Below are 25,801 nucleotides of genomic sequence, written 5' to 3' on the forward strand. Positions count from 1 at the left end.
TATCGACGTCATTTCAAATCGTTCCCCTGAGTTTAATGAAACTGAGCCCTGCAGTGGGTGAAACTTGCTCTAAGACTGATACATTGAAAGCCTTTAAATTCAGCTTAGAAAGATGTTGTTTATATTATTATCACTGACCAAGGTAACTAATTAAGTCCCTTTATAGGCTATTGTTTGTCTTTTTTCCATTGGCATGGTGTTGCATACTTCAGCTGTGCCATCCTTTGTCATATGACCTAATGTCAGCTTCCTAGTTGCAATCCCAAGTCAAAGACATCAGGAATTTTACATGGAAGTGTCCCTGAGGTGCAAAACACAACATCATTTCCCAAAAAAACACACAACATTTCAGGGAACATAAACACATTTTGGAATTTCTGAAGGCTATGATATGTCCCAGTTGGCTAAAGTGACGACAGAAGTGTCAATAAACTTGTGGCAAAATTGCTGCAAAGCTGCTATGACCGGCAGTCACAGCTAGATAAAGTTCTGAGAGTTCTGAGAAAGAGCTTATGCGCTGTTTGTTTATATCTGTTTTCAGTTTTTTAACAAACCTCGACAAATGTAAATCATGATAAAAAAGAGTTGATATCTATTTTCCGTTTGTTCCCATTCTGCCATCATGCCCTGAATGCAGCACAGCAGGAGGAGAATGCAGTTAAATTTAGGGAATAATCTTTGCCAAAAATGAATTTATAGCATTACATATCCTCATTTACATTCTTGTTGCCTTATTCTCAAGACATTAGAGTTGTACTGAGCATGCTCTGTTGAGTGCCCCTGTATAAATAAACACCAGAGCCACAACCTAATAAAACCTCTCAAATGACACTCACCAGATGTTTAATAAACTGACTTCAGAACTGAAAACCATCATCAGAATAAAAAAAAAAAAAGTCATGCAAGATTAAGTATTGTATTACTGACTCATCGAAACCACATAGTGCAGCAGCAGCAGCAGCAGCAGAAACAGAGAAAGAATCTTTACTGTCATGCCATCGAGTTTGCAATTTCTGAAAACAGACTGCAGGAATTTAGCAGGTTCCACCGAGCTCAGGGTCACAAAAATCAGTCAGCGCTCGGATGACAACATCAACTTTCAATTCAAGGATGATTATCATTACACAAAGGAAAAAGTCAGAGCAAAGCAGATACAGACAGACAGACAGGCTGGCTGGCCGGCTGGCTGGGGCCTTTCTGAGAATATAATGTTCCTATTTGATTTTGACAGGAAAGCACAGCATTGTTTAGTTTGTTAGCCAAGCGATCCATCAACTAGAAGAAATGGGCTCGTCCCGCTACGACCAATGTGGAAACGAGTAGATATGGAAAGAATTTGTTTATGATGACAGCGAGGACGGCGATCATCGAGTTAGGAATGGAGCTCAAGGAAAAAGGAAAAAAGACGACAGGGAAGGAAAAGTGAAGGCGAGTTGAAGAAAGGAGAGGAAAGTAGGAGTCTCCCCAGGATGATGAGAGCAGCGACGGCTGGGATGGTTTCAGCAGGGGGGGGGGGGGGGGGGGGGGGTGGGGGGGGGGGGGGGGGACAGGAAGCAGAACGTAAGGAGGTTGAAGTGTATATGTGTGTGTTTGCCAAGGCCGCATGGGAACTCCAGATCTGACAATCCCAGACTCTTAGCAGGAGACAGTGAGGTATAAACACTGTCATCCCTCCACGGAACAAACATCACACACACAAAAGAACAAAACTGACCAAACGTGCTTCAGCATTTGTCTGTCTTTTACGAGGCCGTGTCCACACATGCGATTTTTCAAGATATTCTTTCCAAAAATCGAGCTTCACACTAGGCGCTAATTCGTCAGATTACATAACACGGTTGTAAAAGTTCAATCTGATGTTGGCGCTTTCCGCTTTTCTCACAAGGCCGCAGACAAAAATATATTTATAATGATCGGGACGTCCCGGACAACGCCAGGAGGGCAATTAAATGGGTGTTTACTGACCCTCTGCCAACAGATGGGCGATAAGGATTTATAATGACTCCGCAGAATCTAAAAACTCATCTGCGGCAGGCGTCTCGGCCAAAAATCGAGATGAAAATAGAGCGGAATGTGTCGACAGATGTGGACGAATACTCTGATGTATTTCAGCAGGATGAAGAATCACCTCTGACTCTCTCTAGTCACTTGTTTTGGCAGCTGGAGAGAATACAGTTTGTGTGTCATCCGATCCGGCACATGTTTCTACTTCTGCATGAGTATAAAAAATGATTTGATCGAGGCTCATACATGCATATTCAAAAGCTACACTGATAAAACATACATTACATTATGTGTACGATTCAGTATCAGGAGACAACTGCACTGAAGCAGCATTAACTTTAATAAATGGTTCCTTTATTTTGGTGTGTTTGTGTTTGCAAAGGTCAAACATTGTTAAGACAGTCTGCTATTTGTTAGCGGAACAAATCCGTGTGTTTACCAAAGCTGAACTTGTGGCTTTAATTCAGTGATTATTTATTTTAGTGTGAAATTACACTGCAATAAATATTGGTTTGATTAGAAAAGACTGATCCAAGATGCATTACTTGTACTAGCACACACACACACACACACACACATACACAAGGCCACACATGCAGACACAAATAGTGAATTGTGTGACGGAGACCTACAGTATAGGAACACACACACACACAGGCAAATCACAAAGGCCCCTGTCACATGTTGAGCAGATACATACCAACACAGTGATGTCAGTTTGTTCATCTCAACCTCAGACTGCTGATCTATTCATCAGAAACTTTGTGTCTGAAGGTCACAGTGAACACTGTCGAGTCTTTTTTTCTCTATCTGAGTCTCTCTCACGGTCGGTAAACTCTGATTTCTGCATCTCAAACAGACAAAAAAAAAGAAAATTCATGTTGTGTTTTTCTGATGACATGAGAGGTTCTGTGAGACTGTTCATAAGACGCAGTAACACTAAACCCACCAGAGTCAAACTGTGAGATAAAGAAAGTAAGTAAAAGAGGCAAAAGTTGGTGGAAATCATGTTAAAAGATCTTTTTCAGACTTTCAACAATGCACTTGATCAGTCACTCAAACAGCGGATCTGCTTTGCAAGTTATAGGAAGTCATTGTACTGTTATGTGATTGACAACTTGATATTAACTGATGTAGTAAACCCCACCCGCCTGGTGCTCCTCGGTGAGAAAATGCAACTCTTAAGAATCATTTGCATCTTGATTTTTCACTCAAGATGAAAATTAGTTTGCAGCTCATGTTTCCAGCTCACTCTGAGGTGTTTTTGCAGACAAAAAGATATCAAAGCAAGTTGATGTTATTCCAGTAAGATTAATAACAGCAGAAAGCACAACAGTCACATCAGAGTCCACGCTGAAGTGGTTTGTGGGCATCTGGTTAGGACGTCTCAGACACATCTAAGTGGCAGGAGACCCCAGGGCAGACCCAGAACATACTGGAGGGATTATCTTTCCAGGCCTGGGAACGCCTTGGGATCCCCCAGGAGGAGCTGGAGGGCGTTGATGCCACGGCGACCCCCCCAGATAAGCGGTGGAAAATGGATGGATGGATGGATCAAAGTCCACAAACCGCCTTGATATCATGGCGGCTATTTAGTTCTTGTTTTCTGAACTGGCTTAAGAAGAATTTATCAAACCTTAGGAAGATGAAACTCTGTCTCTTATAGGAATAATTCTCATCTCATCAGCATCTTAAGCAACATAAAGGTTTTATTTCACTGTCTGGTCCATATTTGTTTGGTCATATAAATTTGATGTAGGTTGAAATAGATACTTGAAAATTTGGAGTCATTTAGTAAATTGAGCAAAATCTAAAATATGGACCTCTTTTAAAAATCTATGAACACATAACAAACAACATTTGTTATATAATTTTTATCTCCTGACAACAAACAAACAATTATAGCCGACGTTTCAAAGAGTCTGTCAGACTGACAGGAAGTTTCCACTTTTGCTGCTGATCATAAAGATCTGATTCGTCCAGTGTACATTGTATACTGGACGTACAGCAAGTTTTAAAGTCATTTAAAGTACTAATCCAGTCAGTTGACACATCACAACAGCTGACATTTGCGGTCAGCCTCAGCGATATGGACCTCCTACTGATCTGACAACGATCAAGTCACAACACGGTGGTTTTGGTGATATATGATGTGTTTTATCTTCTCCAGTACGCTCAGTTCCTGCTCTGCTCAGCAGGATGATAAAACAGCCTACAGAGCTGAGTCAAAACCAAGATATTGTGTAGATATTATGCATCAGATGTATTTTATTCTACCTATGAGTGAGTTTTGGATGGTATACTTATACGGTTTAGCTCAAGTGAACTCTTCAGCTCCTTCAACATAATAAGAAAAAGACAGATAGAGAATCAAGAGGAAAGAATTTACATTTATACATTTTTGGCATTTAACAGACGCAGCTTACAACAAGCAGCTCACAGAGACAGACTGACCGCATCCTAGACTGGAGGGTGTGGGCGTGAGGAGGGAAACAATGAGTTATTTACTTTCATTTTCTGTTTGACGCAGATTACGGCCTAAGCTGAGCTGTCTGTTAAATACTGTTGTCAAATTGTTTTTGGGAATAAGAGTCTGTAAAAGTAATTGTCTTCCCTCTAGTTGGAATAAATCTCCATTATTTCTTTAACCCGAGTGTCCTCCTCTCTCTTAAATGCAGCATGCGGGAAATCTTTAAAATGTTATGAAGCATTGATTCCCACGATAACGAGACAGACAGACAGAGACATGACACATCTTTCAAAAGAAGACAGAAGGTGCAGCCCGGGGTGTCGCAAACCCTCAGCATCGGTATTCACACACGGCGCCCCCACAAGTGCAGAAACAGCACCGCGATTGACAAGCTGTCAATCTCCAAATCCGAGCCAAAGTCATCCTAAGAGGATCAGATCTTCTATATATACACTCGCCACAGGTAGCTTCCCTGAAACGAGAAGCTAAGCAGATTACTGATAAAAGATACAGTGGACACACAACTCCTCAGTATTTCAAGGAAAGATCCATATAAACAAATGAACAAGAATATGAAGATAAATCAACCCTAAATCACCGTCAAAACATGTTGAATTTCACTTTTTCAACTGTCTCATCTCTGATAATTGTTATATTATGATGAGAATCCTAAACATTCGGCACTACATCTGTTGTTATACAGTAAGAATCAGCTGTAATGATGCCTGTATGACAGTCAGAGCAAAACTATCAATCATGTGACCCACAGACAGACAGGTGATGGTTACACAGTGCAGGAATCCACCTGGATAAATCATAGACGTCTACAGGATTTGTGTGTGTGTGTGTGTGTGTGTGTGTGTCTGAAGGAACCATTGTGAGAAAGGAAGTGAGTAATACAACAGTGCATACAGTATACATACAGTATGTGGTAAGACCTGCACACTCTTCTATGATGTCAGCTTTTATCATTAGCTGTTATGACTTTACTTGAATTTCCAGTTTATCGGGCGCACCTTCAAACTAATCCTTCACTCAACAGGTGACATTACACACTACGTCCTGTGGTTTGGAAAGTACAACATGGGGACTTTTATCTGGTTTCATGGTTGGTGCTGGGTGTTCACGTCTGTTATCTACTTCCATCCTCATCCACACTCAGACGGATGCTTTTTCTCCCAATTTCAAGCATCAAGCATCTTTCAATCTTTGATGTTTTCCCCTTTGCAGCAATTTTTTTCTCATTTGTGTGTCTCATATCTTGTGGAATCCGTTATGAATTACAGCTGTTCAGGGGGATAAAAGAGGCAGCTAGATAGAAGTACCCAGTAAACTGGCAGGAAACCTTTGAGGTACTGGATGAATAGTTTGTCTTCCTGGAGCCAGCGTTGCAGGATGGGAGGGGAGCAGGAAGTGAATCACCGAAGGATCGCAGCAAACCAGGAAACAGGCTGCGTGCTGCTGGGGTGCTGATCCAAATCCGCAGAGACCGAGCCAAGAGCCGCACGACGGCTTCGACCACTTGAGGCCTGAGATGCCCAAAGATAGCAAGGAACAATATCAGAACCGCTGACAGCAACAAGCTTCCTCTTTGAGACATGAAGAGATAGATTAGTTCTGGGTAAAAGGGCATTTCCAAATAATTCAGGATTTTTCTTTGAGAAGCAGATAGGCAGATCACGTCAGCACAATGGGAAGAAAACTTAGTCACAGGAAAGAAAGGTCAGTTCAGTGACCACGGCTTCAACCCGCATGAATTGTCCTGATCTAAACTCCACCCGTCTGGTGACGTAAGTGGATTAAAATAAGCATTTCAGCAATGTGTATTCAGAAGACACTGAACGGCCCCATTCAAACTGTATGTCTTAGATGACGAGGGAACCAAATCAAACAAAGGGGTTTTTTTTTATTATAGGCTGCCACGATGACAGACGTGACGACTTTAAACATTTCTCCTGTCAACAGCCTCTTCATCTCTCATCCATCCAACAAAACGGGTCAGAACATATAAACTGGACAAATGAAAAGAAGCTGAGGTAATAATAAAAAAATACAAAGAAACAAGAGTTTTAACTGGTTGATGATGTATCAGCTTTATTTAAATACTGTGACAACCTCACCTACAGTGTACAGTTAGAAAACTCCTCCCCTCCAAAGACAAGATACTGGTCTAATTTACATAGCAAAGAAAATCAATAAAACAAATTTACAAACCAACAAAGCCAAAAAAAAAAAAAAAAAAAAGGAAAGAATAAATCAACAATAACTTTCACGCTTGCTATAGCTGACACTCATTTCTCCTAACACAGCCTGTCAGGAGTGAGCCAATATTGAATTTGTTAGTTTGAATCTTTATACACAAAACCAAATAAAAAAATATGTCTTTCCCCCTCCTCTTCTTCTTCTTCACACTGTTTACAGGCTGCCTGCGTCCCCACTGAGGTGAGCAGTAATCACATATTCCTGACATCTAAAATGACTCAGTTCAAAAAAATGTAAAGTGAGGAAGTATATTTACCCAAGTATAAAAAAATAAATTAAAATGATCAACATTTTTTTACAAAAAGACGGTCAACGACAATCCTGACTGTTGTTGTACAATCTTAAACCTTCTGGAAGTCAAAAAAAAACAAACAAGAAAACCAACAAACTTCCGTTAGCTCCACTACAGCGACGCCACGTTTTCAGATTCCCCAAAACGAAGCCGCGCAGATGACATCACCGGCTCGTCAGGTGAAAAAAAACGGGAACAACTGCTTATCCTCACATACACCCCACGATACAAACGCTGCACTCACTTCTGACTTCAACTGATTATGGTTAAAAAAAAAAAAGAGAGAGAGATAGAAACTAGGAAGGGAGGTTCTGGACAAAAACTGTGAGTCAGTCCTAAATGAATAATTTAACCATGAAGTGTGCGATTATTCTACTGTAAGCCTGAGAGAGAGAAAAACATGTTCAGTCTGTGGAAACACACAGGTTAAAGGATCAGTGTGGAAGAGTTAGTAGCATCTAGCAGCAAGGGCGCAGACTGCAACCCCTCATCCTTCCAAGCATGTAGGAGAACCAACGGTGGCCACGAAACTATGTAGAAACTATGTAAAGGGCTCATGAAAGGTAACAATTCTTAGTTTGATTATCCACTAAGAAAACATATGAATATTACTCCATTTCTGCAAAGTCTGTCCCCGCTAGACGCCGCTAAATTCTACACACTGCCCCTTTATGACTCCTTTTCTGCAGATCTCAGGCTGACAGTGAAGGGAGCACCCGCACAGATCAATGCAAGATTCATGAAAGCTCTGAATTTTAGGTCCAAGTCTAGTTTATGATTGTCACACTGCCCACCAGCCACTAAAGCCAAAATCTCGATGCTTAAATAAATTGATGCTGTGCGGCAGGAAATATTATTATTATTCCATTTCACCGACCGCTCGCTAACGTCCTGCAGTCGTGCTCTGTTATGTTCTCGTTTCCACTCGGAACAAAACGACTAATTAAAATAAAACAAAAATAGCTAAAAGCTAGACAGTAAATCCTGACTCAGTGAATCAAAGTGTCCTCTATTCTGATCAAGGTGAAACAAATGATGAGAGAAAAAAAAACTGAAAAAGTGTGTAACGACGTCACCTTTTCAGCAGAGAAAAAACACAAACTTGTCCCTGCAACACTACCGATGCTATGGCTAACCAATGGCTAACTAAACGCCGCCACCGGAGAGAGACATGGTAATGTGTCTGTCATCAGTCTGAGCAGCCATCTCTTCTACCTTAAAGCTACAGAAGATGTCATTTATGAGGTGGATACTCTCTATTTTCACAGACCGACATAACTAAACTTTTCTCCCTTCAGCAACAAGACTGCTAAAAGGGAGAAAAAATGAGGGGAAAAAACAACAACAACAACAACAGTGGCGTAGTGGTTAGAGAGGCAACGGTCACAGGTCACTTCCTGTAACAGCAAAGTTGCCTGTTTTGGATAAGAGCTAAATACATGAGACAGTATATGAACATCTGGAGGAGTTACATACATTAAAAACATTGATACAGCCCTCAGAGGACACAACCTGACAAACTGCAAAGAAGTAGAAAAATAAATACTAAAAAAAAAAAAAAAAAAAAAAAAAATCAAGCAGAATATAGATTTTTAAGTGTAGGTATTCGTTTACATGGAGGTTAAAGAGGACAGTGAATGCCAAGGCAGTGGTTTAGAGGGCAAATTTTTTTTGTCTCGGATGGGCAACGGTGCGAAAGGAGTTGCCTCAGTGCTGTTAATTTATTAAACACGAAAAACACCACAAATCTACGGTGTCCCCCGAGGGTCACAGCGAGATTTTTAAATATTTTTTTGTGTGTGTGTTCTTTCGCATTGTTTTGCGTTACCTCGTAATATGTTTTGTGCTCTCACACAATACTTCGACATAAATTTTAAGTTCTCTCGCAATACTTTTCTTCTTCTCTTCCTTCTAAGTCATACGTCCATTTCTGCTCAGCTACTCCCAGCACAACCCCCCAGTATGGATCAGCTCATTGAATTTTATTTTGAAATGGGCTGATATAGTACTACTGCTCAATAGGCATAGTTATGTAATTAGTGACCATTTATGACCTTTTACTGTGCTCAAGACTGCACGTATACAGATGGATGTATTCTAAAGGAAGAGAGTCTGTGGCCTACGAGGACGCAAAGAGCTTTATTTTGAAAGAGCTGGATCCCAGAGAGGTTTCACCGGAGGAAAAGGAGACGTCTCCAGAGTTGATTGATAAGAGTCAATATGCCAGATAAAATTTGGTCCCTTTGAGAAGTAAGAAGAAAAGTATTGCGAGAAAACTGCAAAATTTATTGTGAGGGGATGCAAAATATTGCAAAGTAATGCAAAACATATTGCGAAGGAACGCATGCAAAAAAAAATAAAATAAATAAATCTCACCGTGACCCTTTAGGGGATCCGTACACATAAACATTTTGTTCGAAAAAAAAAAAAAAAAGAGTGAGAGATAAAAATATATCCCATCTTTTCATCTGGTGTCAAGACCATTTAAACTTTAACTGCCCAAAAATACTGATGAGCAAAAACCAGTTTAAAGACGAGGAGAAGGTTTACCAAAATAAAATATGAGAGTTGAGGAAATGAAATGAAGGGAATAATGACAACATGACGCTAAAATGCTCATTCCATATAAATGTGTTTTTGCTGCTTTCTGAATAACTGTTTTCATTAAGCATTGAGATGAACAGAATACATTTATTTATACATCAATACGTTTTGTTTAAAATAGAGATTTAGAGATTTAACTTTGAACCCTTCCCATAACCCACAAGTCTTTTATAGAATCTGAATCTGCAACACTGTGGTAAAGTGTGTGTGTGTGTGTGTGTGTGTGTGTGTGTGTGTGTGTGTGTGTGTGTGTAGATGTGAAACATGTCGTGTGGCGTCAGTTTGATCACAAAAGTTTATCTTCTTAACCAGTCTTGCAGGATCTGTTCAGAATCCAAAAAAAAAAAAAAAAAAGTTAAAACAAGCCAATGGCCGACCACATGGATGGTCTGTAGGGTTCATGGGGGTCGGGGGTCACTGGCAGAACGGCGAGGCTGTGGGGTCGAAGCCTTTGAAAACGTCCTTTAGCGAGGCGTTGTCCTGTTCTGTGGCCGCCTGGTCGGACTGCGCCGGACTGTTTCCTCCAAACGGACTCCCCGTCCCGCCGGGCTTGGTCGCTTGCTTCACCACGCCGAATAGAGAGGACACTGGTAGGTTGTGGACGCCTGCGGGCCCCTGGTCTGCAGCGGCTCCAGGAGCACCTTGACCTCCGGCGGCGGCTGCCCCGGCTGCAGCGGGGCCTCCCTGTGTCGTGGAGTTAGGCGAAGGTGCAGGCTTGGGCCGGGGTCTGTTATAGCTGTTGTATCTATCGGTTCCTTGTTCTCCACTTTTCTCCGGTTCGGGTTGGTCCAGCGCGGACTTCCGAACAAACAGGGGCTCCTTGGACTTGGGTTTACCCGTCGTGGGGTCACTGGGTTTGGACTCTGTGCTGGCTGAGTTGGGGGAGCCGCTGCTGGTACCAGGGCTGCCTGGTTTGTTAGTCCGAGGGTCATACAGACTGATGCTGCTCAGCACGCTGGCTCCCCCTGGTGCCCCGGTCCCAACACCGCGCCCTGCCCCACCTGAGGAGAGAAGCCTCGGGTCGTAGGGTGCGATGGTGGGTGGGGAGGAGCTAGATGTCGTTGCTGGAGGCGCAGGGGAGACAGGAGGAGGCGTGGGATCCGACGGCTGCTTCAATGACGACTTCTGCTGCTGGAGACGGGGATCTGTGGGGCCTTTACGGGCCACGCGGGGGTCAACTGGCTTTTCCACAGGTGTGGGAGGCACGGGGGGAGGTGGTGGACCCAGCAGAGACATAGGAGGAGCGGGGGTGGGTAAGAGAGGAGGGGAGGGCGTCTGGGACGGGCTGGAGTTGACAGTCTTCAGGATACGAGACAGCAGCTCAAAGTCTGGGAGGGAGGAGGTAGAGGAGGAGGGAGCGGGAGGCTCGAAGGAGGGGGGAGGTTGTACGGGAGGAGGCTGCGAGTGAGGGAGGGTCGGATGGAGCTGCTGTTGGGTGCGGGACAGACGTGGGTCTAGGGAGGAGACGGGAGGAATGCCTGGCGGGAGTGGAAGGAGGTCCTGCTTAGGGATAGGGAGCGGAAGGAGATCTTCAGGCGACCAGGTGATGGTTTTGGCGAAGGCTGGCATGTGGAGAATAATATCCTTCTTGATGTGGCTGAACTGCTGCAGCTGCGAGCGCGGGTCTCTCAGAGCCATACCCATGAGCGGGTCCAGAGGGATCGGCACCGGCTTGTCTCGTAAAACCCGTTCCGTCTCCTCCTCGTCCACCGCCGGGGTTGTGAGAGGCGGCGGCTTGTAGATCAGAGGCGGTTCTTGTTTAGGAGCGGGAGGCGAATGGGAGGCGGATACAGCTGAGGTAGCAGCAGCTAGCCGGGCTAACCTGGGGTCCGCAGGCGGCCCAGAGGAAGATGGAGCGGGCATGGAGTGGGTGGAATCAGAACTTTGGGCCGAGTCTGCGACACGGGCAAGACGCGGGTCCCGAACCAAGCGGGGGTCCGCCGGGCGAGCCGGAGGGTTGGCAGGAGACGCCTTCTGGAGCCGAGGGTCGCTCGGGGGCCCGTCGGATTTTTGAGGAACCTGGGTCTGCTGACGGAGCGTTTTCAAGATCGACGTCACACTGCCGCCGCCGTCCTCATCCTCACTGGAGTACCAGTTCCCTGAGTCACCTAGGGAAGAGGGACACACATGTTTCAGTGTTAGTTTGTTAGAAAAGATTCTCCAAGTTTGTGCAGATCGAATGTTATTTATTCTGTTGTAACAGAAATAAAAACTTTCTGCAGACTCCCTTTCATGTTGGTTCCCACTGAGGAATCAGCACTTTGGCTTCTGGGAGTTAAACAACCAGTACATCTTTACAGTAAATTAGGTCAAAGTCTCTCTGAAGACATATTCACTCCTGCTGAAGATTACAGCATTAATATTCTGTAAAGGGAAAGTGCATTTAGGGTACCTACATTATAGTCTGGTATATAAATAAACATGCAAATAATATAAAATATCAAAAAAACTAAAATGTGAACGTGTCCAGCGACATATTAAGGTCATACAGCTGGTTTTCATGTTCATTTATACACACAGAAAGACTTCTCATGTTATTTCCTGCAGCTAAAGTACAGATGTATTAATCAGACACCGTCTATAACACACGGAGGCCCTGCTGTATTTATAGATTAAAATTCTGTTCATAGTAAGTTAAATGAGGTCTGCTATACAGTGTTTCTGATATGTTTTTTCTGCAGGTTGAACCCCCCCGAGCCCTGAGGGAAATGTGCCTGGACTCATGTTGATCCAGATAAATGTTACAATAATGTTATCAGTAGTTTAATATTAGTGAGGGGGGGGTGAAGTAATACTGGACTCACAAAAAGCTAAATCTACTGGGATCAGTTGCAATTTGTTGAGCAAATTTGATGAGTTTCACATCTGGCTGAACTCAAATATTGAGGCAAAAGTCGATTTCTTGTTTGTATTCACACATATTCCCACCTCAGAGGCTGTAGTCACTGTTTAAGTTTCAGTGCTTCAGTTGTTATTTGAAATTCAAGTTAACTGCATGCAATTACACAGCATGCTTTGTAGATAAGAGGCGTAAAATATGGGACATAAGGACAATAAACTGATACTTAATGTAGGATGTCGACTGAATTATCACTTTAATCATAGTGATGCAGTCGTTTTGGGCTGTACAAATAAAACTTAAGACTTAATAACAGGAACTTATCAATCTGACAGGAGGTCAAAACCTGTATGAAATCTAGACCCTTTAGCGATGACTCCTGAGTGACTTTATGTCGTAAATCTACTGTTTAGCCATGAAGGAGGAACTTTATATGAAAGGGGAAGTTTTAAGACAAATGACTACATATCAAAACTACCAAGGAATGAGCAAACATGTGCAGATGGTTTTCCTCTACCTTCAGTGTCTCTCGTCTTCTCTGCTCCTCCCTCCGCCATCCTACGAGCTCTTTCCTCCTCCTCCTGCTGCTTCTGTTGGATCCTCATAAACAAGACGCGCTGCGCCGGCGGCAGGAAGTCGGGCACAGAAATCCCTCCCTGATTGGCTGACGCTCCGTTAGCAGAGCCTTCTTGGCCACCCGATTGATTTCCGAAACTCCCTGCGCCTCCTCTCTCGTCCAAGCCGGAGAAACCCTGGTAGTTGTCACCTGAGAGGGAACAACGAGAGCGGTTGAAAAATACTGTTTAGCTCCTTACTTACTCCTTCAGTTTGATTTCTGAAACTCCCTCTCACCTTCTTGCACCACTCCTTCCATCTCCATACCCTCCTGCTGATTGAAGAAGTTATTGAAGAAGTTTCCTCCACCCTGAGGAGGACCTGGAGGCATAGCACCTCCGTGTGGAGGGCCGTCACCGGACGCGAATCCTCCCATCATGGGCGGTCCGCCGGGGCCCATGTTGGGCGGGCCCTGGTTCATCCCGAGGTTCGGGCCCATGTTCTGCATGTCGGGGGGCATCATGCCTGGCGGGGCGGGGAAGCGGGTAGGAGGGGCACCGGGGGCTCCTTGCGGTCCAGGCGCTGCGGTCTGACCCTGGTTGCCGCTGGGTGTCTGGCTCCTGATAGAGGAGGGAGAGCAGGAGTTACACTTAGAGAATATATGAAAACATTTACTGTAATCGGGTCGGGGACTAATTCAATGAGGGTCTGTAGTCTAAACCAGATCTATAAAGTTGGAGTTTATTAAATAAAAATGTTTGACGTTTAACATGTAGTTTCACATTACATTAAATCATGACATACACTGCAAATTCAGGGTGTTTATAGAGGTCTATAATTACATGTGTTTACACTGTAAAAATATAGTTTTAGCAGTGCTATACATTTGAACGTTCATTTCTTAATTTAGTGTTACATTAAAAAGGAAAACGCCAATAAAAATCTATCTTTGGAGCCTTTTAACTGCTGTTAATCCAAGCTGGGGTCACCTTTTAAGACTCTGGATGGGAGTATTTAATATTCAAAAGATAGTCTCTGTTTTAATGATCTATAAATGAGAATTTGACTGCTGCAGTCTTTGTCCCTCTGCATAAGAACATAATCACATTTCAACAAACTCCTCTTCATATTTAATGTCTGATATCTGATCGCTCACCTTACAGCCAGTTTCTGAGCAAGTTGTCCCGTCGGCTGAACTTTAATCTCAAACAACGAGGGGATCTTCTTCCCCCCGCCGCCTCCGCCTCCACCACAAGGAGGTGGGGGGCCCATGTGAGGAGGAGGGCCACTGGGATTTGGGGGTCCTCCTTGGTAGGGACTACCGTCAGGGCCGTGGACGGGTGGACCCGCGCAGGGGTTAGGCCCGGGAACAGGCCCCGGTCCTGGGGGACCTTTGTTGGCGATGGGCACCTGGTTGGGTCCAGGAGGACCGCCAAAGTCACCCGCCGCAGGACATCCAAAATCCCCAGCCCCCGTGTTGGTGTCTACGGGAACGGGCCGAGGAGGGGTGGGGAGGAGGCCGACTCCAGGAGGGGGTTTGGGGAGAGGGTTGATGCCCTGCTTCTTCAGCTCCTCCACCTCCTTCTCGTCCTCAGCGCCAGCTTCTGCATCCTCTGCCAGCATCTAGAAGAACGAGGTCACACAAAAAACCTACTGATTAGTTTATCAGAAATGTTTTCTCATGTTAACTGTAAAACAAACAAACAAACACAGGATTTCTGTTGATTTGAGTCCACCTGCAACTTGTATAAAAGCTGTATTTCACTGTGTTTAAGATCTTTAAATAACTTGAATATATAAATATTTTCAGATCCTGTAAAGATCTACAGAGTTCAGATCTAATATCAGAGAGAACAGGGTTCAGGATCAGCAGGTACTACCTTGTTGAGCAGCTCCTGAGTGTCATCGTTGAGGGTTTCGTGGGAGAACATACACTCATCGCCGTTGACACAGTTTCCTGTGGTGTGGAACAGCTTACAGGGAAATTCACGTAGCGATGGGAGTCAAGGTGAAACACTCAAAAAACTGGACAGAAAACTGAAATTTTGTTATATAAAACAACTTCATCCTGTTAAAAATTAAACACTGTCACTTCTCTTTTATCACACACTGTTTATACACTGTTTATATTTCAGTTTATCACCTAAAATATGATGAAAACCAGCAGCTTTACTGTTATTTCTCACTATTCAGAGATGCTCTTCAGACCCAGACACCCAGAATTCCCCCTAATAAAGGCTCTCTGCGCGGTCAGTAGTGAAGGATATCATGCATGTAAGGACAGTGGTCGGCTCGGGCGCAGAATCCAGTGATGTAGAACTTGCACAGCTCTTTCTTCTTGGGCAGCTCGATGTCGTGGCTGAAGTTGCAGTGGTCCCCCTGGTGGTCGAAAAAAGGAATAATGAAATATGTGTCTGAGGCTGCATGACTGAAAAAGTTTGATATTAAATATAGAGCGTGTCCCGCTGGAATTTATTCAACCTAAACTTGTTCATCAATCTTTGCATCTTGCTTCAGTTTACTGGTAGCAAACTTGTAGCATTAAAAAATGTCAAAATCACATAATTTCCTGTTGCTATTCAGTATAAACTGTGACTCAGACTCACAATTTAAAGGAACAATATCATGAATTTGTTGCTTCATGTGAGTTAATTATGTGTGTAGTTCAGGAGGTGGAACTGTGACTCTTACTGGAAGTTTACTGAGCTCAGCGATGGGCGAGTTTTATCTGATTAATTGTGAAACAGCGGTGATATATATTTGTTACATAATTGTATTTTACTGTTACAGCTGCTGCATTGGTAACTCTCTCTCTCTCTCTCTCTCTTTCTCTCTCTGTTGCACAAGCTCACACAGAGAGACATGTGGAGCTTGTTTTTGTCACATTGTGGGTGTCATACTTGGGTGTCAGTGTTCAGCACCAAAAAAACAACTTTTCATTAGTGTCTTGTTGGGTTCAAAGTGGTGAAGCTGCTCTGTAGTATTTACTGGTTGTTATGGGTTAATCTCAATCAGACATACAGTTTACGGCTGTGGGATTCCTGTTACTTTTACGCTGTGTGACATGTTTGTTTGTTGCCATAGCAACTTGCACCGCGTGGCTTCCGTCATCTCTGATTGTCATTGAGTTTGTTTGCATGTAACTGAAGTGCCGCTACTGGCCTGGACTTCCATGAGAAATATTATAACAATCATTACAATCAATATTTAGTTGTTATTTGTTTGTTTGTTTTTTTGTAAACATGCTTTGCACAGAACATCACATGGATTCCTACACATAGATATTAAAAAATGTGAGTCTAAATCAAGTTTCCTGTAATGTACGGCGAACATGTGTGCCATCTTACCCAGGTACATCTCCCCTCGATGTAGTACTTGCAGATGGCCTTTCCTTTCTTGTCCTGGTGCTTCTCATTCTGATTCCTCCTCCCTGGTCCTGGTCCAACATCGCCTCCTCCTCCGTCCTAAAATACACACACACACACACACACACACACACAGACAGAAGGAGAGAGCAAAGTGTTGAGCAATAAGTAAGACAGAGAGAATTCACATCATTTTATTCCTCAAGTCTAATAAATATAAAGGAATTTGACCTTGGGGGCACTGAGACATGAAACATTTGTGAAGCAGCTTTTGGTTTAACCTACTTAAGATTATCAGAAGTGTTTTTAGTTACAATATAAAGACACTCTGATAACACAGTTAAAAGTGACCTTACCCCGTTGTCCATGTCTCCGTTGTTGTCGTCATCGTTCCCCATGTCACCTCTTCCTCTGCCTCGGTTTCGACCCTTTCCTCCTCTGATCATACCTCGCCCTCCTTTACCTCTGCCTCGCCCGCGGCAACCTTTACCACCTGGTGCAGAAATCAAAGACATATTCATTTGTCAGACAAAGTGTCACGGCCTGTGTGACACACACACACATAAAAAACTGAGGTGCAAACTCACCTCTGCCTCTGTCTTTGGATTTCTTGTACTGATTGAGCTCCTTTGAGTAATCGTCGTAGTCATCCTCCCCCATGTTGTCATAATCATCATCGACATACTGTAAAGACAGATTGAACATTTGTTGAGTTTACTTGCCTGAATTCCATATTATGTGTTAAATATCTGTCAAAGTTACTACAAGGAACTTTTAACTGGTTATAAGTCAGTCTCCATTTAACACTGATGCCTCTAAATGACCTACATAAGCAAACTTATCAACACAAAATGAAATTTCCTTGCAGTAACTTTAAGCAAGGCGTGTGCATGATGGCTGCCTCGTGCATCCTGCGTTGGTTTGGAGTATTGATTATGCACATCCTCAGAAATGAACACATGTTTGCGAGATGCAACAAGCACATGAACGGGTAGGGGCGGTATGGGGATGTGACAGGGGTCAGGGGTCAGTATGTAATGTATGAAAGCAGCGACAACAATGGCGTTAAGTTTTGAAGACACGTTAATAGATGTAATGTGTCACTCCCGCTGCATAGTGACAAACATGCTTGAATCAACAGAGTAGTAACCTCCTCAAGTGTCGCAATGTTTATTTTTTTCATGCCTCTTCTTCTTTGTGTTTTTTTATGGCAGATTTTACATCATGCAAGTTCTTTTTACATCCTCAGTTCTCTGGTGTGTCCTCTAGTAACATGCAAAGTATATCAGCAAGTATGTGAACAATTACGTTCATGACGCAACCGCTTGTTTACTTGAACATGCGGTTAAAAAGCGAGTAAATCTGCAGCCTAAAGGTGCAGAGTCATTGTAGCTTGTAGTCAGACGGTGAGGTGTAGGAAAGTTCTGAAAGGCTTCATCATTTGTTTGAAATAATAATTTGTTTTATTTTGGGAGATGAGAACACTTGCAGTGGCTCGAGGTGATGACCAAAACTATTTGACAAGTTTATTCAGAGTATTATTCTATTAATAGTAAAATAATCACTCTTCCTGTGAGACAGGCTTCATTTCTCAGTGCTGAACAGCTAATGGCGATTAGCCACAATCACTAGAGATGCTACGTGTTTATCTAACCCAGAAGGTCCTGCTTTCTCACATGAAAATGAAGGAAATGACTACTCCAAGTGGTATTTGTTTACTGGAATGTTTCAAGTGAAATATATTTGAACAACTATACAAATATACAAAACACAACAAATAAAGAAGCTGAAAACTTGTTTCCTGGAGTTTGACCAAAGCAAACAGACTTCAATTGGAGTTCTGAACTTTACCTCCATTTCGTCTCCGTAACCATCACCGTCGTCGTTATCTCCTCCCATCTTTCCTCCTCCACCTCGTCCTCCTCTTCCTCTGATGCCTCCTCTTCCCCTCCTCCCTCCTCTCATTCCTCCACGGCCTCTCTGGTTCTTCATACGACCTTTGCCCCCTGCCGAGACAAAGAGACAAAAAAAAAAAAAATCACACGAGAGTCAGCAGAGACAGAGGCAGGAGAGACTTATCTATGGAATTTGGATTGATAAGAAACATTTTGCAAATAAGCCTCTTTGTCTCTCTAAAACTATGCAAATGAATCTGTGTTGTGGCGAGCGAAACAGCGAGCACACGGTGTACCTGCTGTGACATTTTAGTCACACGGCGGCATATTATTTGTCTAAACAAATGAGCTCATATTTTTGTAGTTTAGGAAAAGACAAAGAGGACTTTAACACCATCTGGCCTTAAATGTGACTGTTTAGGAACTTAATTAGCTGTGTTTAGTCTCATACGTTTAGCATACAGAAGAAGAAGGTCTGCCGTCGACCCACCTCGTCCTCCGCGGCCGCCTCCTCCCTCCTTGGCCTTGCGGTACTGGTTGAGCTCCTTGGTGAAGTCGTCGTAGTCTTCTTCCCCTATGTCTTCCTCTTCCTCTCCCTCGTAGTTGTCGTCGTCGTAATCGTCGTAGCCTCCGTAGCTCTGCTTGTCCATCTTCATGTAGCTGCCCTTCTTTGAGCCGCTGTAGCCGCCGTGAGACTGGAGAAGGGTGAACGTGTCGGGTGTTTTTACTTTTCATAAACATAATTAGCAATTACTGCCGATATTGCTCTATTTGACTTATTATATTTGCTCTTCAGACTTACAGGAGGGGGGTACTGGGGGCTGTACTCTCTGTACTTCCTCTTCTCACTGGGAGAGTAGTCAGAGTCATCGCTGTAGTCCGAGTGGTCGTCATCAGACGATGCGTGACGCTGAGAGAGATAGAAAGAAACAGATACAGAGAAGAAGAGGAAGAGATAGAAAGAGATAAGATTCATATTTTTAGATGCAAACAGAAGGGTGCAAGTCACTTTTCAGTTTTTGTAGTTGACAACAATCTTACTTTGTGTTTGGATTTGCGTTTCTTCTTGGATCTCCTCTTCTCTCTCTCTCGCTCCCTCTCTTTCTTCCTCTTCCTCTTGCGACGGTGGGATCTCTCGTCGTCCGATTCGCTGCTGGCGTGGCGTTCTTTACTTCGCCTGGGCCTCTCCCCGGCCCCTTCCCCTATCGCTTCGCCTCCTCCGCCCGCTTCGTCGCCGCCGTCTCCGACTCCTCCTCCTCCAGCTGCGGGTGCGCCTCCCTCCTCCTCCATATCTCCCCCGTCATCTTCCAGCTCACCCTCCTCCAGCTCTCCATCTTCTGGCCTGTAGACGGACACATGAAGGAGAGTTACATATCTCACCTTCTCATGGGCTGTCAGTCACCACTAAATTTAAAAATCATAAATGCAATTGAGTGAATTTCCAGGTAATTTCTGCCACGTACAGACACAATAAAATGAGAAGAACCAATAAAAACAATAAAAAAATGAACATTTCATTGTATTATTTTCAGTTGGTTGCAGAGAAATCGTGAAAACGGAGTGCAGAGGCTTGGTTAAGTTTACAAAAATCATCAAACATTATAATAAAAGAATATAATAATATATAGTTTAACAACATAAGACCACAAGTCTATATTTCAAGGATTAATAATTTACCTTGCGTCAATGCTAGTGTTGTTATTTGCATTTTTGCAGGTCAAACAATGGTTAAAAAAAGTAATTTTCGCGAGAGGAATCAAGAAACATCTTCATCAACAGTAAAATATATAAATATTGTAACAGTCAATGTGACAAAATTGCTTTTCTTAATAAAATTTGTGTTCTTAGCTCCACTTTGAATTCTTTTATCAACAATTTAATCATTGTAGCACCTAATGACTGCTTTTAATGCTAATTAGCACTGAGGCTAGCACATGGCTATCTGTTTTATATAAGAGAACAGCTGATACGCTGTTGGAAGAACAACAACAGTAAACTGCGTGTTGGTGTTTTTGTGTGTGTGTGTGTGTGTGTTTGTGTGTGTGTGTGTGTGTGTGTGTGTAACTCTGGCAGCTATATTTGCATGGTGCTTCTGTTTCTCACTGCTGTTTACCTGTTAAAGCTACAGGTCAAAAAAAGCTTTGCACAGATAAAACTACTTCACATTATACATCCCCTTTAAAAAAAAAAGTGTACATAAATAAACCTGTGAACCAAGAATAGTCTAAAACAACATAAGCACCACTGAAAAGCACTTTTTGCTGAGAAAACATCTTTAACATCATAATTTACCTGCCTACACATCTTACTGTCATCAGCCAAACCTGCTGCCACTAACGAGTCAATAAATCCCAATAAAGAGTGACTACAAATATGCACACATGCCACTGCTTCACATGCAATAAATGCATTAAAAAAGGAGGAAAAAAACCTGATGAGTCAACGCGCAGGCCGTTTCAAACGAAAAGGGAACAAGATTCATTTGATACAAACAAGTTGGTTTTGGAGTGCAAACACACACACACACACACACACACACACAGACACACACACACACAACAGGTCAAAAGTGCAAATAAGTTCCAATATGCTCCTGTAGTTGAAGGGCAGAGATCACTAACGTGCTGTTACTGTGGTCAACTGCCAGAGCAGGACACAGGTCACATGAGGGAATGTGAGCAAAACCACGAGGTTGCATGTTCACACCTGGCATTAAAATACATCTTAGGTGATCTGATGACAAGTACAGGTGCGAGCTGCTTCGAGATACGATGGCGCCGAACTTCTTCTAGTTTCCAGCAGACTAGGCTCGCCGGTTAAAAAAACAACAACGTGTTTGTTCTTGTGCAAATGGAAAAGATGTACGTGTTTATTTGCATACAGAGCAGGAAGTGAGATCCGATCACAAGTGGTCACTCAACGAATGCTAATACCAGGTGTGAACAAACAAAGGCCTGAGATCCTAATTGACATGGATCACACATACAGGCCTCTTCCTGCCCCACAGAGTGCTGGCTGTGGGTGGGAGAGAGAGGGGGTAGGGATGGGGAGGGGGTTGGGGGGTTTGCACATAATATAATTTATGAGACAGGCTTGGACAGGGGTCAGATTTCACTAATAATGAAGAAACAAGGTATTACCCGCTCCCTATTTTGAGTAACAAAGTCCCAGCTCTCGCACAAGGGCCCACACCCAAAGAGGGCTGACAAGTACTGACTGCAGCAGGCTGAGAGTGAGGCCTGAGGACAGGATGATGCCAAGCGGATCCGACTCACACGCTGACACGACTGCAGCCTCACAATATATGACAACTCAAAAGACAGGAGTTGTGTTCTACATACACACACACACACAGTGAGCAGACACAGCAGGTGGCGGCGGGTACAGCACAAGTCGACCTGCTTCGAGGCAATATCTCTCTCTCTCTCTCTCTCTCACGCTGCACCGCACCACATCCTCAGCATACCGGCTTCCTCTGGGGAGCGCGACATAATCAAGCCTTAACAAACCTACATCTCTCTTATCATAAATAAAAAACGTTCGTCTGCAGAAAGCACGACAGTCTCACGAGCTTGTTTCCAGCTACTGAAGAATACCTTTTTTTTCATTCGCTTGTTTCACTCGTGGAACAAAACCAAATCAAATTATAAGTAAACAAGTTTGTATTTGCTGACAGAAAACACGGACTTTGAAAAATCACCATATTTGGACACTGCAGAGAGGTCCTATTACAGGTTGCACGCTTAAAAAAATATACTTTTTTCTGCAGGCACAAGGCAGGTTATCAGAGAGAAGAAGGAAAAAAAAAAAGAGCAAAAGAAAGTTCGCTAAATGTTGCACATTTGATAGACAGCTGAGTTTTATGCAGCAATGTAATCAACTTATAACTTATTAAACCTGTTTCTCAGGAACAGACTCCAAGAAGAAAGTCTGGAGTTGCTCCACAAACAATATCCTGTTATCTGATGTTTGTTATAGAACATATCCACAATAAACAACAAAAATCTGTCTTCAAATTGCTCTTGTTTAATTTTGTTCTGCCAGAATTGCATCCAAAAACTAGCTGTACTCTCCTTAAAAGTAGTTGCACTGTTACTTCTACCATATTTCCTCTGTTATTCTACACACAACAGCTCCAAAAAACCTCATTATCAGATACCAACAAGCCTCAGAAAAAGAACCCAACATTGAAAAATGTTAACACTGTGTCATACTTTGACAGGTTCTGTTTGTCCTGCAAACCAGCTATCAGCTTCTGGTTCCAAACACCACAAACTCGATATCGTCTCAACAGCCAAGTCACTCCTCTTCCTCGCTATTGGCACGTTAACCGAAGCCAAAAACCTGTCTGAGGCAGGCACACAGACCTGTCACTATGAAAACTCCCCGACACAGTGGAGGGCTCTCTATCATAGCACAGGGATTTGGCTGTATTATGGAATCAGGTTGTTGTGAATAGGGAGTGGCTGGGATTCACTGTGGGCAGATATCGATGGCCTCTGTGGCCTGTGGAGACGCCATACACACATCACCTGCTGCCGATATAGTGGAAAAACTTACAATGCAAACAAATATCATATCCAGGCTTCTCTAAGTTCAGCCAAGAAATAAACAGGTGAGGTTATATGTTAAAGAGTTAAAATATTTTAATCCTACCAACACAACAAACTTAGGCTAAACAGTCCGGTGAGGAGGAAAACCTGTTATTTACTTAATGAGGTATTGATTAGATGCAACACAAATCTACAGCTGACAACTAAGTGTAGTAAAAATCCAGATCTGTGTAGTATTTATCACAAAGTTTCCTTTTTTTTTTTTTATCCATTAACATTATGCCAAGCTGAAAGATCTCTGAACACACCTCACTAGCAGACAACTGTGAGAAGTTGTGAAGGTTCAACAGAGCACAAGATTATTCTCCTCTATGAAGGACGACTGGTTCAAATGATTCACCATGCATTATGGTAACGCTACATTAGCAGCTCAGTGGATGAGTCCATAACTTCATTAATGCTATAAGCAAAGGGCCATGATTAAAATGTGGGGATACTTACTGTGACAGGCTCTCTTCATATTTTGCACTCAAAACCATTGAAAAAGGTTTTTTCCCTAACCTTTTAGGGACACTGGTGGGGTTTTGTGGGACTTGTAAGTGGGACTAAAAGAGTAACATACAACAAATTTGCCAACTGGGGACTGTGGAAAATGGGAACTTTGTGTTTGACTTGAAACACTTCTGGGATGCTTTGCAGACGTTTAACACATTTTTTTGGGGGGGGACTTTGGTGGATGTTTGGGACGAGTCAGTGTGGGCACGACTGTGAACAAAAGTGATTTGTTAGGTAAATATCCATGACCAACAAGCAGCACAAACTCGTTTAAAAAAAGCTAGCCACTGTAGCAGGGTGAAATAATGATTAGGCAATGAGTCGATACTTCTCCAAAAATATTATTTGGGAAATAGCGAACATTTAAAATGTGATGAGAAGACATTTAAATAATCGAAGAGTGTTCGAGAGCTATAATTAGGTAGACAACACACAGTACACATTTTAAATGCGTACCATTACAGCTGATTAGACAAGTTTTGCACGTTTATGCCGATTGAACGAATAGATTTGAACGGATAATAAAATAATATAACATTAATGGCCCATACTGCTCGTATATCATTCATTAACATGTTCTGGCAAGGTTAGTTATATTTAACAAGGCTGAACACGTCAATATTTAGTAAATTACCATTAATACAAACCATTAGCCGTTAGCTTAGCCGCTCTCTCTCGCCAACTTTAGCTAGCTAACAAGCTAATGTTGCTAAGGTTAGCCTGAAATTAGGCCCACCGCTGGCGAAAGACAATCATTTGGATTTTTGCACCTGCGGCATTACATTAATTGTGTCTCTACACACACAAAATTAATTGGATTAAAGTTAATTAGTTAGTTAGCTCACTGTTCGTAACAAGGGCAAGTAATTAACCGATGCTTTAACATATATTCCTTGTATTGGCTAGTATGGCGGTGAAAGTTAAGTTTGATCAGCTGTTACGACCTCGTCTTTTGTCTTCAGACAAGTTCGCTTGAGTCGATTGATCGTTGATTGAGATAACGTAATAAAATACAGGGATAACATCGTTATCCCAGGTGCTATTTGGCCTCCCAGTTGGCGTTGTCGTGTCAACATGGCGTTCGTTAACGTTACCTCTGTACTCGTTTTCCAGAAAAGGCGAGTTTAATCCCTCTGACAGAAAAAAAAGAAAAAGATATCCCGGGCTTTTGTGTAAAAGCACAGGACAAATAAATAATTTCATTTAAATATGATTGTAGAATTACTCGACCTTTCGTCAGTCAGGAGACTGTTGTGTTCGTGGTTGGTAGTTGGGGAGTTTGGATGGACAGTCATGCTTTCCACAGCCATTTCCTCTAGCTACATTGAGGTGCAAAAAATTACAACTCGACACTGGAATCTACTGGCTTATGCGTCACTTCACTAGGATCTACTTGTTTTTGGTTTTAGGAAGAGTTTCAGTTCATAGTAGGCAATTCTCCACTACAGTTGTAAGAGAAATATGATGAAATTGAGTCCTGACGTTCTCCGTCCTACTGTAGCGATGTGAAATGACGACTGATAAACTTAAAATGGCCGACTGTCTTCTCCAAAGAGAAATGGGGCGGGTTTCTCCGAGAGTGACGTCACGGCGAATAACGTTTTTGAATGCGTCTCACGGAAATTGCCGAATGTGGAATCGCAGGGTTAAATGGGCCCACGGATTTGACTCGCAGGTTCACTGACGGATCAGATAGTGTTCAGAGTAATTAAATACTTGAAGCTTAATTAAGCGTGACTATCATGTGAAATACACCCGTATAGCCTGGGACTCAGCTGAAGAGTATCTCATCTAGGTATTGTTTGCCAAATAAAAGTTTGCTCTTGGGTGTGCTCTTTTTGCATGCAAAAGAAGAGGTCGAGTGAGCAAATACAGCAGGGCTAAGCAAAGTATTTGTCAGGCTTCACTTGATACTGGCCAAATCAACCTGCCATGTGAGACACCATGTATACAGTTTTGCAGTGTGTAGATTCATAAAATGTTAATTTAACATACATTTCTTTTAGAATATACACCACATAAATTTAAAGATCTTAATACTTAAAGAGTTGGCACAGGCCCCATCTACAACACATTAGATTAGATTAGATTCAACTTTATTGTCATTGAACAAGTACAAGTACTTAACCACAAGATGCAGTTGGCGTCTAACCAGAGTGCAATTTAGGCATAAAGAGCTGACGTGCATGATATAAATTACTATGAGCAGCTTATAGGATATACAAGATAGAGATATACAGATATACACTTGTGCAGCAATGCAGTATGTTATATAAAATGATGCTGTGGCGAGCAAATAGTTCAGTTTGTTAGGGTTTATTATAGTTCAGCAGAGAAACAGCAGCAGGAAAAAAGCTGTTCTTCAGTCTGCTGGTGCGGGAGTGTCCATGATTTGGGTGTGAAATGT

At 42.8% G+C, this 25,801-nt stretch overlaps 1 protein-coding gene across 3 annotated transcripts; it reads right to left on the minus strand.

Moving 5' to 3' along the window:
* Nucleotides 1-6,541: 6,541 nt before the first annotated feature.
* Nucleotides 6,542-25,304, minus strand: zc3h4 (zinc finger CCCH-type containing 4). 3 transcript variants are annotated; one of them, XM_067595439.1, is made up of 14 exons: nucleotides 24,625-25,304; nucleotides 19,328-19,628; nucleotides 19,089-19,196; nucleotides 18,738-18,981; nucleotides 18,243-18,397; nucleotides 16,979-17,075; nucleotides 16,748-16,884; nucleotides 16,374-16,490; nucleotides 15,294-15,405; nucleotides 14,907-15,016; nucleotides 14,183-14,649; nucleotides 13,324-13,646; nucleotides 12,989-13,237; nucleotides 6,542-11,740 (listed from the first exon to the last, which is right to left on the minus strand). In XM_067595439.1, the coding sequence occupies exons 1-14, from the start codon at nucleotides 24,702-24,704 to the stop codon at nucleotides 10,047-10,049; spliced, it is 4,194 nt and encodes a 1,397-aa protein (XP_067451540.1). In that variant the 5' UTR covers nucleotides 24,705-25,304; the 3' UTR covers nucleotides 6,542-10,046. The 3 variants fall into 3 exon arrangements, with proteins under 3 accessions (XP_067451540.1, XP_067451541.1, XP_067451542.1); XM_067595440.1 differs by having other exon boundaries at nucleotides 18,777-18,981; nucleotides 24,625-25,302; XM_067595441.1 differs by lacking the exon at nucleotides 24,625-25,304 and adding an exon at nucleotides 23,341-23,815.
* Between the last annotated feature and the right edge of the window lie 497 nt (nucleotides 25,305-25,801).

This window comes from Thunnus thynnus, chromosome 7, assembly GCF_963924715.1.
Source record: "Thunnus thynnus chromosome 7, fThuThy2.1, whole genome shotgun sequence".
Lineage (NCBI taxonomy): Eukaryota > Metazoa > Chordata > Actinopteri > Scombriformes > Scombridae > Thunnus > Thunnus thynnus.

Coding starts and splice junctions, on each gene's coding strand:
- zc3h4 (XM_067595439.1), bottom strand. CDS start 24,704: ATGGCTGTGGAAAGCATGACTGTCCATCCAAACTCCCCAACTACCAAC. Junction 19,197..19,327: donor AACGCAAATCCAAACACAAA/GTAAGATTGTTG, acceptor TATCTCTCTCAG/CGTCACGCATCGTCTGATGA. Junction 18,398..18,737: donor TCTTCTTCTGTATGCTAAAC/GTATGAGACTAA, acceptor TTGTCTCGGCAG/GGGGCAAAGGTCGTATGAAG.